The sequence below is a fragment of the Paramisgurnus dabryanus genome, unplaced genomic scaffold, assembly GCF_030506205.2.
Source record: "Paramisgurnus dabryanus unplaced genomic scaffold, PD_genome_1.1 h2tg000162l_1_201629__unclustered, whole genome shotgun sequence".
Classification (NCBI taxonomy): Eukaryota; Metazoa; Chordata; class Actinopteri; order Cypriniformes; family Cobitidae; genus Paramisgurnus; species Paramisgurnus dabryanus.
In genome coordinates, this window is record NW_027394085.1 from 132,442 (window position 1) to 149,132 (window position 16,691).

General features: G+C 37.4%; 2 protein-coding genes across 2 annotated transcripts; one reads left to right on the plus strand and one right to left on the minus strand.

Annotated features, from left to right (window-relative positions):
- Window positions 1-212: 212 nt before the first annotated feature.
- On the minus strand, window positions 213-862 carry LOC141281679 (uncharacterized). The gene is made up of 2 exons (XM_073813650.1): window positions 855-862; window positions 213-807 (listed from the first exon to the last, which is right to left on the minus strand). The coding sequence occupies exons 1-2, from the start codon at window positions 860-862 to the stop codon at window positions 213-215; spliced, it is 603 nt and encodes a 200-aa protein (XP_073669751.1).
- Window positions 863-7,617: 6,755 nt separating this feature from the next.
- On the plus strand, window positions 7,618-12,791 carry LOC135765102 (uncharacterized). The gene is made up of 2 exons (XM_065275777.1): window positions 7,618-8,930; window positions 9,115-12,791. The coding sequence occupies exons 1-2, from the start codon at window positions 7,618-7,620 to the stop codon at window positions 12,671-12,673; spliced, it is 4,872 nt and encodes a 1,623-aa protein (XP_065131849.1). The 3' UTR covers window positions 12,674-12,791.
- Window positions 12,792-16,691: the final 3,900 nt, after the last annotated feature.

Below are 16,691 nucleotides of genomic sequence, written 5' to 3' on the forward strand. Positions count from 1 at the left end.
TTTTCTAATTTTATTTGAATCAGATTTGTACCAGATGTAACAAGCGGTGCCCTGTATTTATTTGTTCGGGGAACAGATACAGTTGAAATGTGCTGATATTTCGGTAAGATTGACTCGAAGTGCTGGGATATAAGTGGTCTTGACATATCACGGCAGCTAACAGATGGACGGTTAAGCCGATCCGTCTGTTTCCTGACCTGGGCCCTGGATAGTCATACTATATCAGAATTAAGACTATTGATCAGATTTTTAGTGAGTATAGCACTTCCTTCCGATGACGGATGAAGGCCATCTGGGGTTAGGAGAAATGGTCTTCCCCAGAAATGCTTCCAATTGTCTATAAACCCTACGTTATGCTGAGGGCACCACTTTGACATCCATCCATTGAGAGACACTAATCTACTATGTGTTTCATCTCCCCGGTAGGCGGGGAGGGGACCAGAGCATATTACATTGTCTGACATTGTTTTTGCAATTTCACACATCTCCTTAATATTATCTTTGGTGATTTCCGACTGGCGGAGCCTAGTGTCATTCGTGCCGGCGTGAATAACAATCTTAGAAAACTTCCGCTTAGCATTAGCCAGCACTTTAAGTTTGGATCTAATGTCAGACGTTCTGGCTCCCGGTATACAGTCGACTATGGTGTTTGGAGCCTCAATGTTAGTGTTCCTGAGTATAGAATCTCCAATGACCAGGGCACTTTTAAAAGGTGTTTCAGCTGGTATACTCCTTAGGGGATCGAATCTGTTAGAAATTGTCGTTACGTTATGGGTCTTAGAAGGACGCCGTTTATGTCTATGCCGCCTAACAGTCACCCAGTTTGACCGCCGACTTGACTCTGATGACGGAACCGAGCCATGTGTATTTTGATAAACACTATGCGCGCTTGATACAGTATTTGTAATATTTATATTAGCATCTGATGTCGGAACCGAGCCATTAGTCTTTTCGCTCGATAGATTATTTGCGACAGTAACATTAGCGGTTTTGCTATCCTCAACTAGCGTTCGGATGCGCGATTCTAGTTCAGCAACCTTCTCAGTTAACCTTAATACTTCAATACACTTAGTGCATGTAAACCCCTCTATGCTAACAGCAGAAGCTAAACTATACATGTGGCAAGTAGTACATGTTACAATAACAAGCGGAGTCTTACCGCTTTCATGCTGGGCGATGGCGTCTTCGTTTACCCGAACGCGGTCCCCGGAGCTGCATCGCGTGGGGTGTTCGGTTGAGACACGCCTCGGTCGCCTGCGAACGTCTGGGGCCAGGGTGATGTTTGGCTTGCCGAATCTGCGAAGGCCGGGCAGCGGTTCCTCCACAGCTTCCCGATCGCTTTCATGTCGTTCACGGTCCGTGAAGTTGCATCGCGTGGAATGCATGTTTGTTGCTCGCTTGTGGACGTCGGAAGGCAGGGTGAAGTGGGCGCTGTACCTCGCCTTGGATCTGCTAAAACCGGGAAACAACTCCTCCACAGCTTCCCGCTCAGGTGAGGATAGGTCAGAAAAGCATATATCAGATGAATCCGCCATTAGATCGGAAAATGCTAGCTTCAGCCTCCACCGTGTGGATGCTAGCGGGCTATATGCTAACAACACTGGGTGTTTATTAGTGATAAATAGTTTCACGTGGTAGTACTGCTCAATAATCGTCACGGTAAAGTATTCCTATGTAAAACTAATAAGTTATATTATATAAATAGGAATAAGATAGTAAAAAAAAAGCTTTTAAATGATGAACTCGACGGAGCTACGATGCACGATCTGTTCAGCGTTTACTATCATTCCTCAAAATATTTTCTTTTGTGTTAATCAGAAAAAAACTAATGCATAAATGTTTAAAACAACACGAGGATGAGTAAATTATGAAAGAATTTTCATTGAACCTATAAAATTCCATCATTTTTTTATTCCTACTATGGGAGTCAATGGTCACTATCTGCTGTGGGTTTACCATCATTCCTAAAAATATTTTCTTTTTGGGTTAATCAGAAAAAAACTAATGCATACAGGTTTAAAACAACACAAGGATGAGTAAATTATGAAAGAATTTTAATTGAACCTATAAAATTCCATCATTCTTTTATTCCTACTATGGGAGTCAATGGTCACTATCTGCTGTGGGTTTACCATCATTCCTCAAAATATTTTCTTTTGTGTTAATCAGAAAAAAACTAATGCATACAGGTTTAAAAAAACACAAGGATGAGTAAATAATGAAAGAATTTTCATTGAACCTATAAAAATCCATCATTTTTTTAATCCTACTATTTGAGTCAATGGTAACTTTCTGCTGTGGGTTTACCATCATTCCTCAAAATATTTTATTTTGTGTTAATCAGAAAAAAACTAATGCATACAGGTTTAAAACAACACAAGGATGAGTAAATTATGAAATAATTTTCATTTAACCTATAAAATTCCATCATTTTTTTATTCCTACTATGGGAGTCAATGGTCACTATCTGCTGTGGGTTTACCATCATTCCTCAAAATATTTTCTTTTGTGTTAATCAGAAAAAAACTAATGCATACAGGTTTAAAACAACACGAGGATGAGTAAATTATGAAAGAATTTTCATTGAACTTATAAAATTCCATCATTTTTTTATTCCTACTATGGGAGTCAATGGTAACTTTCTGCTGTGGGTTTACCATCATTCCTCAAAATATTTTATTTTGTGTTAATCAGAAAAAAACTAATGCATACAGGTTTAAAACAACACAAGGATGAGTAAATTATGAAATAATTTTCATTTAACCTATAAAATTCCATCATTTTTTTATTCCTACTATGGGAGTCAATGGTCACTATCTGCTGTGGGTTTACCATCATTCCTCAAAATATTTTATTTTGTGTTAATCAGAAAAAAACTAATGCATACAGGTTTAAAACAACACGAGGATGAGTAAATTATGAAAGAATTTTCATTGAACTTATAAAATTCCATCATTTTTTTATTCCTACTATGGGAGTCAATGGTCACTATCTGCTGTGGGTTTACCATCATTCCTCAAAATATTTTATTTTGTGTTAATCAGAAAAAACTAATGTATACAGGTTTAAAATAACACAAGGATGAGTAAATTATGAAAGAATTTTCATTGAACCTATAAAATTCCATCATTTTTTTATTCCTACTATGGGAGTCAATGGTCACTATCTGCTGTGGGTTTACTATCATTCCTCAAAATATTTTCTTTTGTGTTAATCAGAAAAAAACTAATGCATAAATGTTTAAAACAACACGAGGATGAGTAAATTATGAAAGAATTTTCATTGAACCTATAAAATTCCATCATTTTTTTATTCCTACTATGGGAGTCAATGGTCACTATCTGCTGTGGGTTTACCATCATTCCTCAAAATATTTTCTTTTGTGTTAATCAGAAAAAACTAATGCATACAGGTTTAAAACAACACAAGGATGAGTAAATTATGAAAGAATTTTCATTGAACCTATAAAATTCCATCATTTTTTTATTCCTACTATGGGAGTCAATGGTCACTATCTGCTGTGGGTTTACCATCATTCCTCAAAATATTTTATTTTGTGTTAATCAGAAAAAACTAATGCATAAATGTTTAAAACAACACGAGGATGAGTAAATTATGAAAGAATTTTCATTGAACCTATAAAATTCCATCATTTTTTTATTCCTACTATGGGAGTCAATGGTCACTATCTGCTGTGGGTTTACCATCATTCCTCAAAATATTTTCTTTTGTGTTAATCAGAAAAAAACTAATGCATACAGGTTTAAAACAATACGAGGATGAGTAAATTATGAAAGAATTTTCATTGAACCTATAAAATTCCATCATTTTTTTATTCCTACTATGGGAGTCAATGGTCACTATCTGCTGTGGGTTTACCATCATTCCTCAAAATATTTTCTTTTGTGTTAATCAGAAAAAACTAATGTATACAGGTTTAAAATAACACAAGGATGAGTCAATTATGAAAGAATTTTCATTGAACCTATAAAATTCCATCATTTTTTTATTCTTACTATGGGAGTCAATGGTCACTATCTGCTGTGGGTTTACCATCATTCCTCAAAATATTTTCTTTTGTGTTAATCAGAAAAAAACTAATGCATACAGGTTTAAAACAACACGAGGATGAGTAAATTATGAAAGAATTTTCATTGAACCTATAAAATTCCATCATTTTTTTATTCCTACTATGGGAGTCAATGGTCACTATCTGCTGTGGGTTTACCATCATTCCTCAAAATATTTTCTTTTGTGTTAATCAGAAAAAAACTAATGCATACAGGTTTAAAACAATACGAGGATGAGTAAATTATGAAAGAATTTTCATTGAACCTATAAAATTCCATCATTTTTTTATTCCTACTATGGGAGTCAATGGTCACTATCTGCTGTGGGTTTACCATCATTCCTCAAAATATTTTCTTTTGTGTTAATCAGAAAAAACTAATGTATACAGGTTTAAAATAACACAAGGATGAGTAAATTATGAAAGATTTTTCATTGAACATATAAAATTCCATCATTTTTTTATTCTTACTATGGGAGTCAATGGTCACTATCTGCTGTGGGTTTACCATCATTCCTCAAAATATTTTCTTTTGTGTTAATCAGAAAAAAACTAATGCATACAGGTTTAAAACAACACAAGGATGAGTAAATTATGAAATAATTTTCATTTAACCTATAAAATTCCATCATTTTTTTATTCCTACTATGGGAGTCAATGGTCACTATCTGCTGTGGGTTTACCATCATTCCTCAAAATATTTTCTTTTGTGTTAATCAGAAAAAAACTAATGCATGAATGTTTAAAACAACATGAGGATAAGTAAATTATGAAAGAATTTGCATTGTACCTATAAAATTCCATCATTTTTTTATTCCTACTATGGGAGTCAATGGTTACTATCTGCTGTGGGTTTACCATCATTCCTCAAAATATTTTCTTTTGTGTTAATCAGAAAAAAACTAACGCATACAGGTTTAAAACAACACGAGGATGAGTAAATTATGAAAGAATTTTCATTGAACCTATAAAATTCCATCATTTTTTTATTCCTACTATGGGAGTCAATGGTCACTATCTGCTGTGGGTTTACCATCATTCCTCAAAATATTTTATTTTGTGTTAATCAGAAAAAACTAATGTATACAGGTTTAAAATAACACAAGGATGAGTAAATTATGAAAGAATTTTCATTGAACCTATAAAATTCCATCATTTTTTTATTCCTACTATGGGAGTCAATGGTCACTATCTGCTGTGGGTTTACTATCATTCCTCAAAATATTTTCTTTTGTGTTAATCAGAAAAAAACTAATGCATAAATGTTTAAAACAACACGAGGATGAGTAAATTATGAAAGAATTTTCATTGAACCTATAAAATTCCATCATTTTTTTATTCCTACTATGGGAGTCAATGGTCACTATCTGCTGTGGGTTTACCATCATTCCTCAAAATATTTTCTTTTGTGTTAATCAGAAAAAAACTAATGCATACAGGTTTAAAACAACACAAGGATGAGTAAATTATGAAAGAATTTTCATTGAACCTATAAAAATCCATCATTTTTTTAATCCTACTATGGGAGTCAATGGTAACTTTCTGCTGTGGGTTTACCATCATTCCTCAAAATATTTTATTTTGTGTAAATCAGAAAAAAACTAATGCATACAGGTTTAAAACAACACAAGGATGAGTAAATTATGAAATAATTTTCATTTAACCTATACAATTCCATCATTTTTTATTCCTACTATGGGAGTCAATGGTCACTATCTGCTGTGGGTTTACCATCATTCCTCAAAATATTTTATTTTGTGTTAATCAGCAAAAACTAATGTATACAGGTTTAAAATAACACAAGGATGAGTAAATTATGAAAGAATTTTCATTGAACCTATAAAATTCCATCATTTTTGTATTCTTACTATGGGAGTCAATGGTAACTTTCTGCTGTGGGTTTACCATCATTCCTCAAAATATTTTATTTTGTGTTAATCAGAAAAAAACTAATGCATACAGGTTTAAAACAACACAAGGATGAGTAAATTATGAAATAATTTTCATTTAACCTATAATATTCCTTCATTTTTTTATTCCTACTATGGGAGTCAATGGTCACTATCTGCTGTGGGTTTACCATCATTCCAAAAAATATTTTCTTTTTGTGTTAATCAGAAAAAAACTAATGCATACAGGTTTAAAACAACACAAGGATGAGTAAATTATGAAAGAATTTTCATTGTACCTATAAAATTCCATCATTTTTTTATTCCTACTATGGGAATCAATGGTCACTATCTGCTGTGGGTTTACCATCATTCCTAAAAATATTTTCTTTTTGTGTTAATCAGAAAAAAACTAATCCATACAGGTTTAAAACAACACAAGGATGAGTCAATTTTGAAAGAATTTTCATTGAACCTATAAAATTCCATCATTTTTTATTCCTACTATGGGAGTCAATGGTCACTATCGGCTGTGGGTTTACCATCATTTCAAAAAATATTTTCTTTTTGTGTTAATCAGAAAAAAACTAATGCATACAGGTTTAAAACAACACAAGGATGAGTAAATTATGAAAGAATTTTCATTGAACCTATAAAAATCCATCATTTTTTTAATCCTACTATGGGAGTCAATGGTAACTTTCTGCTGTGGGTTTACCATCATTCCTCAAAATATTTTCTTTTGTGTTAATCAGACAAAAACTAATGCATACAGGTTTAAAACAACACAAGGATGAGTAAATTATGAAATAATTTTCATTTAACCTATAAAATTCCATCATTTTTTTATTCCTACTATGGGAGTGAATGGTCACTATCTGCTGTGGGTTTACCATCATTCCTCAAAATATTTTCTTTTGTGTTAATCAGAAAAAAACTAATGCATACAGGTTTAAAACAACACAAGGATGAGTAAATTATGAAATAATTTTCATTTAACCTATAAAATTCCATCATTTTTTTATTCCTACTATGGGAGTCAATGGTCACTATCTGCTGTGGGTTTACCATCATTCCTCAAAATATTTTCTTTTGTGTTAATCAGAAAAAAACTAATGCATAAATGTTTAAAACAACACAAGGATGAGTAAATTATGAAAGAATTTTCATTGTACCTATAAAATTCCATCATTTTTGTATTCCTACTATGGGAGTCAATGGTCACTATCTGCTGTGGGTTTACCATCATTCCTCAAAATATTTTATTTTGTGTTAATCAGAAAAAAACTAATGCATACAGGTTTAAAACAACACGAGGATGAGTAAATTATCAAAGAATTTTCATTGAACCTATAAAATTCCATCATTTTTTTATTCCTACTATGGGAGTCAATGGTCACTATCTGCTGTGGGTTTACCATCATTCCTAAAAATATTTTCTTTTTGTGTTAATCAGAAAAAAAACTAATGCATACAGGTTTAAAACAACACAAGGATTAGTAAATTATGAAATAATTTTCATTGAACCTATAAAATTCCATCATTTTTTTATTCCTACTATGGGAGTCAATGGTCACTATCTGCTGTGGGTTTACCATCATTCCTCAAAATATTTTCTTTTGTGTTAATCAGAAACAAACTAATGCATACAGGTTTAAAATGTGGCTCCTCACTGTATATGAGGTGCTTCTACAAACAGTTGAAGAAATGGAGAGGAAGTTCAACAAGCACCTTAGAAGATGGTTGGGAATACCCCCGAGCTTTACATCGTTGGGGCTTTACATGAGGTCGGGCCAGCTCCAGCTACCCCTGTCATCAGTGGTGGAGGAGTTTAAAGTTGCCAAATGTAGACTGTCCCTGACATACAGGGACTCTCAAGACCAACTTACCAGGGAAGCAGGGATTAGAACTAGATCAGGCCGTAAGTGGGCCGCCGGCACAGCAATTAACCAAGCAGAATGTTCACTCATGACCAAAGAGATCATTGGAAACCCTTGTACTGGAAGGCAGGGTCTAGGAACATCACATTTCCAGAAGTGGTCAAAGTCCACCCCTAGGGAGAAGAGAGCTATGATCCAGGATGAAGTTCGAACCCTTGAGGAAGAAATGAGAAGAGCAAAATCCATCGAGCTTGCAACTCAAGGTGCCTGGACGAGGTGGAACCTCCCCAAGAAGAAAATCACATGGAGTGAACTGTGGCGGCTGGAGCCCTTCCGTATATCCTTTTTACTCCGAGCGGTGTATGACACCTTACCAACCCCAGTCAATTTGCACAGGTGGGGGATGAGGGAGGACCCACTGTGCAAGTTATGTGGTGGGAGAGGTACAATGGCGCACATTCTGTCAGGGTGTAAGACCGCATTGACACAGGGGAGATACAGGTGGCGCCATGACAAGGTGTTGGCAGTGCTCGCAGACATACTGGAGCAAGAAAGGAGGAAGAAACAACCAGCCAAAGTAAGACCATCACTGAGTACCATTGCCTTTGTGAAAGAAGGCCAAAGACCTGTTGTCCACAGCCAAGCCAAGCAGAACCTTCTGCAGTCAGCCAAGGGATGGGAAATGGGGGTTGACCTAGGGAGGAAACTCCACTTCCCCGATGCGGTACTGGTCACAACTCTAAGGCCCGATATCATCATGTGGTCTCCGGAGGGAAGGAAGATCATCCTGGTGGAGTTGACGGTGCCGTGGGAGGAGGGCTGTGAGGAAGCTGCAGAGAGGAAAAGAGCCAAATATCAGCAACTTGTTGCAGACTGCCAGGACAAAGGGTGGATATGTTGGCTGATGACAGTGGAAGTCGGATGTCGTGGATTCCCAGCTCAATCTGTGTGGAATCTATTGACAAAGGTTGGACTGAGGGGCCACTTAAGGAAAGCAGCCGTTCGTAAGCTGGGGGAAGCGGCAGAGAGAGCCTCCTGTTGGCTCTGGCATAAGAGAGAGGACACAAGCTGGAAACTTGGAGGAGAGGGGCAGTGACCTGGCCAGTCACTGCTGACCCACCAACTGGAGGGTGTTGTGGTTAAGGGTCGAAACACCCAGTGAAGGTTGGGGACCACCTGACGACCTCACCTCCAGGCCAAGGCTTCATCCATTAGAAATGGATGTATTTTTTTGCATAGTAGATGTGTTACACAACTGAACCCCCTGGGCAACCAGTGACTTCCAGGAAAGTCTGGATGGCAACCGAGGAAGGTCGGTGACGCTGGAAAGACAGCTGACCTCCAGGAAAGACTGGCGGGGTAACAGGGGCCAGCAACCCCTGTTGCGGCACTCGCAAGAGGGCACCAATCAAGCTACAGAACTGACAAATGAACAATACCCCCAGAGTCTCCCGAGAGGGGGGGAGGATGAGAGGCTCACTCGGACAGATACAATGGCAACGACAAGGACAGTGACACAGACGCAGAGAAGGTTCATACAGACCACCTTGACCGGGGAGGCATCGGAAGTGAAATGCAGTTGCGGACGGATCTGCAAAGGCGTAAGAGGGCTCAAAATACACCAGAGCAAGTCCACGTGTGGAAAAGGACGGATGCATGCACACCGCTCAGACGAACCGTCTGGTGAGACGGAGGAGAACCCTAGGCAGGAAGCACACCATAGTCCTAGGGATCTCTCAGTGCCGGCAATCCCCCAAGACCATACAAGGAGAACTTCCTACTCCAACACAGAAAGCCTACCCCATCTAACGAACGAAAGAATTAAGTGGCCCAAAATGAGTGACAGAGAGGAGTGGTCAAAGTTAGATGAAGATCTGGACAAAGTGCTTGGAGCGGTTCAAGCAGGATCAGTGGAAAGGAAGGTGGATTTACTGACCGCCATCACATACAATGTGGCAAAGGAACGGTTTGGAGTAGTGCCCAGGAGACAGAATAAAGCAAGACCAGAAAAGCAGGATAACAGAAGACAGAGAAAGATCCAACAACTTAGGAAGGGGATCAAGACCCTGAGGAAGCAGTTCAAACTGGCAAGCACAGGAGAGAAGGAAGGAATAAAAGAGCTAACAGCCAGCCTCCGTGAGCAGCTAATTAGAACAAGAAGAGCTGAGAGATTCAAGCAGAGGCGGAAAAAGCAGGAAGCTGCACGAGCTCAGTTTATAAAGGACCCATACCGCTTCACTAAATCACTTCTGGGGGAGGTGAGGTCCGGGACTCTAACGAGTACCAAAGAGGAGGTGGAGCAGGCTGTTGAGGAGGGATTCAGTGACCCTACAAGAGATGAGGTCCTGGAAGAAAATCTCAGGCTTCTTAACGTCGACCCACCTACCACAACCCTCAGTACAGAGTGTCCATCATGGAGAGAGGTTCAAGAGGTTGTTAAGAATGCAAGATCATCTTCGGCCCCAGGTCCAAGCGGTATACCATACAAAGTATACAAAAGATGCACTAAGCTCCTGCGAAGGCTGTGGAAGCTTATGCGGGTAATTTGGTCCAAGGGAACCATTCCAACAAGCTGGAGAAGGGCGGAAGGGTGCTTTGTGCCCAAAGAACAGGGAGCCACACAGATCAGCCAGTTTCGAACTATATCCCTTCTCAGTGTGGAGGGGAAGATTTTCTTTGCAGTGCTTGCAAAGAGAATGGGCGCTTACATGACCCAGAATGGATATATTAACACCTCTATCCAGAAGGGCGGTGTGGAAGGATTCTCCGGGTGCTTGGAGCATACAGGAGTTCTCAGCCAACTCATCCAAGAAGCAAAGGAAAAGAAGGGCAGCCTAACAGTTGTCTGGCTTGACTTCGCAAATGCATACGGGTCTATTCCCCATAATTTAATTCAAGTCGCTTTGGACTACTACCACATCCCTCATAACATCCAGGGCATAATCACCAGTTACCTGAGAAATATCAAGTTGCGATTCCAGTCCGCCAGGTTTACTACAAAGTGGCAGCCAGTGGAGAAGGGGATAGTGACAGGATGCACAATCTCTCCCATCTTGTTCACCATGGGAATGAACCTGATCATCTCTGTAGCGAGTACAAAGGCAAGGGGACCAAAGACCGCAACTGGATGTCAACAGCCAGCGATCAGGGCATTCATGGATGATCTTACTGTGATAACGCCAACTCATGTGCAGGCAAGATGGGTCCTGGCAGAACTGGATAACATGGCCACTTGGGCGAAGATGGTTTTCAAGCCCAAGAAATCAAGGAGCCTGGTGATTCAGAAGGGTAAAACAACTGGAAAGTTTAAGCTACTTGTTCAAGGGGAAGTGATCCCAAATATCCAGGGCAACCCAATTAGATGCCTTGGAAAGTGGTATGATGATTCCCTGTCAGACAAGAACAACATCTCCAGCACTAGAAAACAAGTTGAAGAGTGGCTGAAGAAGATCGACAAGTCTGACCTGCCTGGGAAATACAAGTGCTGGATCTACCAACACGGCTTGCTCCCAAGACTCATGTGGCTCCTCACTGTATATGAGGTGCTTCTACAAACAGTTGAAGAAATGGAGAGGAAGTTCAACAAGCACCTTAGAAGATGGTTGGGAATACCCCCGAGCTTTACATCGTTGGGGCTTTACATGAGGTCGGGCCAGCTCCAGCTACCCCTGTCATCAGTGGTGGAGGAGTTTAAAGTTGCCAAATGTAGACTGTCCCTGACATACAGGGACTCTCAAGACCAACTTACCAGGGAAGCAGGGATTAGAACTAGATCAGGCCGTAAGTGGGCCGCCGGCACAGCAATTAACCAAGCAGAATGTTCACTCATGACCAAAGAGATCATTGGAAACCCTTGTACTGGAAGGCAGGGTCTAGGAACATCACATTTCCAGAAGTGGTCAAAGTCCACCCCTAGGGAGAAGAGAGCTATGATCCAGGATGAAGTTCGAACCCTTGAGGAAGAAATGAGAAGAGCAAAATCCATCGAGCTTGCAACTCAAGGTGCCTGGACGAGGTGGAACCTCCCCAAGAAGAAAATCACATGGAGTGAACTGTGGCGGCTGGAGCCCTTCCGTATATCCTTTTTACTCCGAGCGGTGTATGACACCTTACCAACCCCAGTCAATTTGCACAGGTGGGGGATGAGGGAGGACCCACTGTGCAAGTTATGTGGTGGGAGAGGTACAATGGCGCACATTCTGTCAGGGTGTAAGACCGCATTGACACAGGGGAGATACAGGTGGCGCCATGACAAGGTGTTGGCAGTGCTCGCAGACATACTGGAGCAAGAAAGGAGGAAGAAACAACCAGCCAAAGTAAGACCATCACTGAGTACCATTGCCTTTGTGAAAGAAGGCCAAAGACCTGTTGTCCACAGCCAAGCCAAGCAGAACCTTCTGCAGTCAGCCAAGGGATGGGAAATGGGGGTTGACCTAGGGAGGAAACTCCACTTCCCCGATGCGGTACTGGTCACAACTCTAAGGCCCGATATCATCATGTGGTCTCCGGAGGGAAGGAAGATCATCCTGGTGGAGTTGACGGTGCCGTGGGAGGAGGGCTGTGAGGAAGCTGCAGAGAGGAAAAGAGCCAAATATCAGCAACTTGTTGCAGACTGCCAGGACAAAGGGTGGATATGTTGGCTGATGACAGTGGAAGTCGGATGTCGTGGATTCCCAGCTCAATCTGTGTGGAATCTATTGACAAAGGTTGGACTGAGGGGCCACTTAAGGAAAGCAGCCGTTCGTAAGCTGGGGGAAGCGGCAGAGAGAGCCTCCTGTTGGCTCTGGCATAAGAGAGAGGACACAAGCTGGAAACTTGGAGGAGAGGGGCAGTGACCTGGCCAGTCACTGCTGACCCACCAACTGGAGGGTGTTGTGGTTAAGGGTCGAAACACCCAGTGAAGGTTGGGGACCACCTGACGACCTCACCTCCAGGCCAAGGCTTCATCCATTAGAAATGGATGTATTTTTTTGCATAGTAGATGTGTTACACAACAAAACAACACAAGGATGAGTAAATTATTAAATAATTTTCATTGAACCTATAAAAATCCATCATTTTTTTATTCCTACTATGGGAGTCAATGGTCAATATCTGCTGTGGGTTTACCATCATTCCTCAAAATATTTTATTTTGTGTTAATCAGAAAAAACTAATGTATACAGGTTTAAAATAACACAAGGATGAGTAAATTATGAAAGAATTTTCATTGAACCTATAAAATTCCATCATTTTTTTATTCTTACTATGGGAGTCAATGGTCACTATCTGCTGTGGGTTTACCATCATTCCAAAAAATATTTTCTTTTTGTGTTAATCAGAAAAAAACTAATGTATACAGGTTTAAAATAACACAAGGATGAGTAAATTATGAAAGAATTTTCATTGAACCTATAAAATTCCATCATTTTTTTATTCTTACTATGGGAGTCAATGGTCACTATCTGCTGTGGGTTTACTAACATTCCTCAAAATATTTTCTTTTGTGTTAATCAGAAAAAAACTAATGCATAAATGTTTAAAACAACATGAGGATGAGTAAATTATCAAAGAATTTTCATTGAACCTATAAAATTCCATCATTTTTTTATTCCTACTATGGGAGTCAATGGTCACTATCTGCTGTGGGTTTACCATCATTCCTAAAAATATTTTCTTTTTGTGTTAATCAGAAAAAAAACTAATGCATACAGGTTTAAAACAACACAAGGATGAGTAAATTATGAAAGAATTTTCATTGAACCTATAAAATTCCATCATTTTTTTATTCCTACTATGGGAGTCAATGGTCACTATCTGCTGTGGGTTTACCATCATTCCTCAAAATATTTTCTTTTGTGTTAATCAGAAAAAAACTAATGCATACAGGTTTAAAACAACACGAGGATGAGTAAATTATGAAAGAATTTTCATTGAACCTATAAAATTCCATCATTTTTTAATTCCTACTATGGGAGTCAATGGTCACTATCTGCTGTGGGTTTACCATCATTCCTCAAAATATTTTATTTTGTGTTAATCAGAAAAAACTAATGTATACAGGTTTAAAATAACACAAGGATGAGTAAATTATGAAAGAATTTTCATTGAACCTATAAAATTCCATCATTTTTTTATTCTTACTATGGGAGTCAATGGTCACTATCTGCTGTGGGTTTACTAACATTCCTCAAAATATTTTCTTTTTGTGTTAATCAGAAAAAAAACTAATGCATACAGGTTTAAAACAACACATGGATGAGTCAATTTTGAAAGAATTTTCATTGAACCTATAAAATTCCATCATTTTTTATTCCTACTAGGGAGTCAATGGTCACTATCTGCTGTGGGTTTACCATCATTTCAAAAAATATTTTCTTTTTGTGTTAATCAGAAAAAAACTAATGCATACAGGTTTAAAACAACACAAGGATGAGTAAATTATGAAAGAATTTTCATTGAACCTATAAAAATCCATCATTTTTTAATCCTACTATGGGAGTCAATGGTAACTTTCTGCTGTGGGTTTACCATCATTCCTCAAAATATTTTCTTTTGTGTTAATCAGACAAAAACTAATGCATACAGGTTTAAAACAACACAAGGATGAGTAAATTATGAAATAATTTTCATTTAACCTATAAAATTCCATCATTTTTTTATTCCTACTATGGGAGTCAATGGTCACTATCTGCTGTGGGTTTACCATCATTCCTCAAAATATTTTCTTTTGTGTTAATCAGAAAAAAACTAATGCATACAGGTTTAAAACAACACAAGGATGAGTAAATTATGAAATAATTTTCATTGTACCTATAAAATTCCATCATTTTTTTATTCCTACTATGGGAGTCAATGGTCACTATCTGCTGTGGGTTTACCATCATTCCTCAAAATATTTTCTTTTGTGTTAATCAGAAAAAAACTAATGCATAAATGTTTAAAACAACACGAGGATGAGTAAATTGTGAAAGATTTTCATTGTACCTATAAAATTCCATCATTTTTTTATTCCTACTATGGGAGTCAATGGTCACTATCTGCTGTGGGTTTACCATCATTCCTCAAAATATTTTCTTTTGTGTTAATCAGAAAAAAACTAATGCATAAATGTTTAAAACAACACGAGGATGAGTAAATTATGAAAGAATTTTCATTGTACCTATAAAATTCCATCATTTTTTTATTCCTACTATGGGAGTCAATGGTCACTATCTGCTGTGGGTTTACCATCATTCCTCAAAATATTTTATTTTGTGTTAATCAGAAAAAAATAATGTATACAGGTTTAAAATAACACAAGGATGAGTAAATTATGAAAGAATTTTCATTGAACCTATAAAATTCCATCATTTTTTTATTCTTACTATGGGAGTCAATGGTCACTATCTGCTGTGGGTTTACTAACATTCCTCAAAATATTTTCTTTTGTGTTAATCAGAAAAAAACTAATGCATAAATGTTTAAAACAACACGAGGATGAGTAAATTATCAAAGAATTTTCATTGAACCTATAAAATTCCATCATTTTTTTATTCCTACTATGGGAGTCAATGGTCACTATCTGCTGTGGGTTTACCATCATTCCTAAAAATATTTTCTTTTTGTGTTAATCAGAAAAAAAACTAATGCATACAGGTTTAAAACAACACAAGGATGAGTAAATTATGAAAGAATTTTCATTGAACCTATAAAATTCCATCATTTTTTTATTCCTACTATGGGAGTCAATGGTCACTATCTGCTGTGGGTTTACCATCATTCCTCAAAATATTTTCTTTTGTGTTAATCAGAAAAAAACTAATGCATACAGGTTTAAAACAACACGAGGATGAGTAAATTATGAAAGAATTTTCATTGAACCTATAAAATTCCATCATTTTTTAATTCCTACTATGGGAGTCAATGGTCACTATCTGCTGTGGGTTTACCATCATTCCTCAAAATATTTTATTTTGTGTTAATCAGAAAAAACTAATGTATACAGGTTTAAAATAACACAAGGATGAGTAAATTATGAAAGAATTTTCATTGAACCTATAAAATTCCATCATTTTTTTATTCTTACTATGGGAGTCAATGGTCACTATCTGCTGTGGGTTTACTAACATTCCTCAAAATATTTTCTTTTGTGTTAATCAGAAAAAAACTAATGCATAAATGTTTAAAACAACACGAGGATGAGTAAATTATCAAAGAATTTTAATTGAACCTATAAAATTCCATCATTTTTTTATTCCTACTATGGGAGTCAATGCTCACTATCTGCTGTGGGTTTACCATCATTCCTCAAAATATTTTATTTTGTGTAAATCAGAAAAAAACTAATGCATACAGGTTTAAAACAACACAAGGATGAGTAAATTATGAAATAATTTTCATTTAACCTATAAAATTCCATCATTTTTTTATTCCTACTATGGGAGTCAATGGTCACTATCTGCTGTGGGTTTACCATCATTCCTCAAAATATTTTCTTTTGTGTTAATCAGAAAAAAACTTATGCATAAATGTTTAAAACAACACGAGGATGAGTAAATTATGAAAGAATTTTCATTGTACCTATAAAATTCCATCATTTTTTTATTCCTACTATGGGAGTCAATGGTCACTATCTGCTGTGGGTTTACCATCATTCCTCAATATATTTAATTTTGTGTTAATCAGAAAAAAACTAATGCATACAGGTTTAAAACAACACGAGGATGAGTAAATTATGAAAGAATTTTCATTGAACCTATAAAATTCCATCATTTTTGTATTCTTACTATGGGAGTCAATGGTAACTTTCTGCTGTGGGTTTACTATCATTACTCAAAATATTTTATTTTGTGTTAATCAGAAAAAAACTAATGCATACAGGTTTAAAACAAC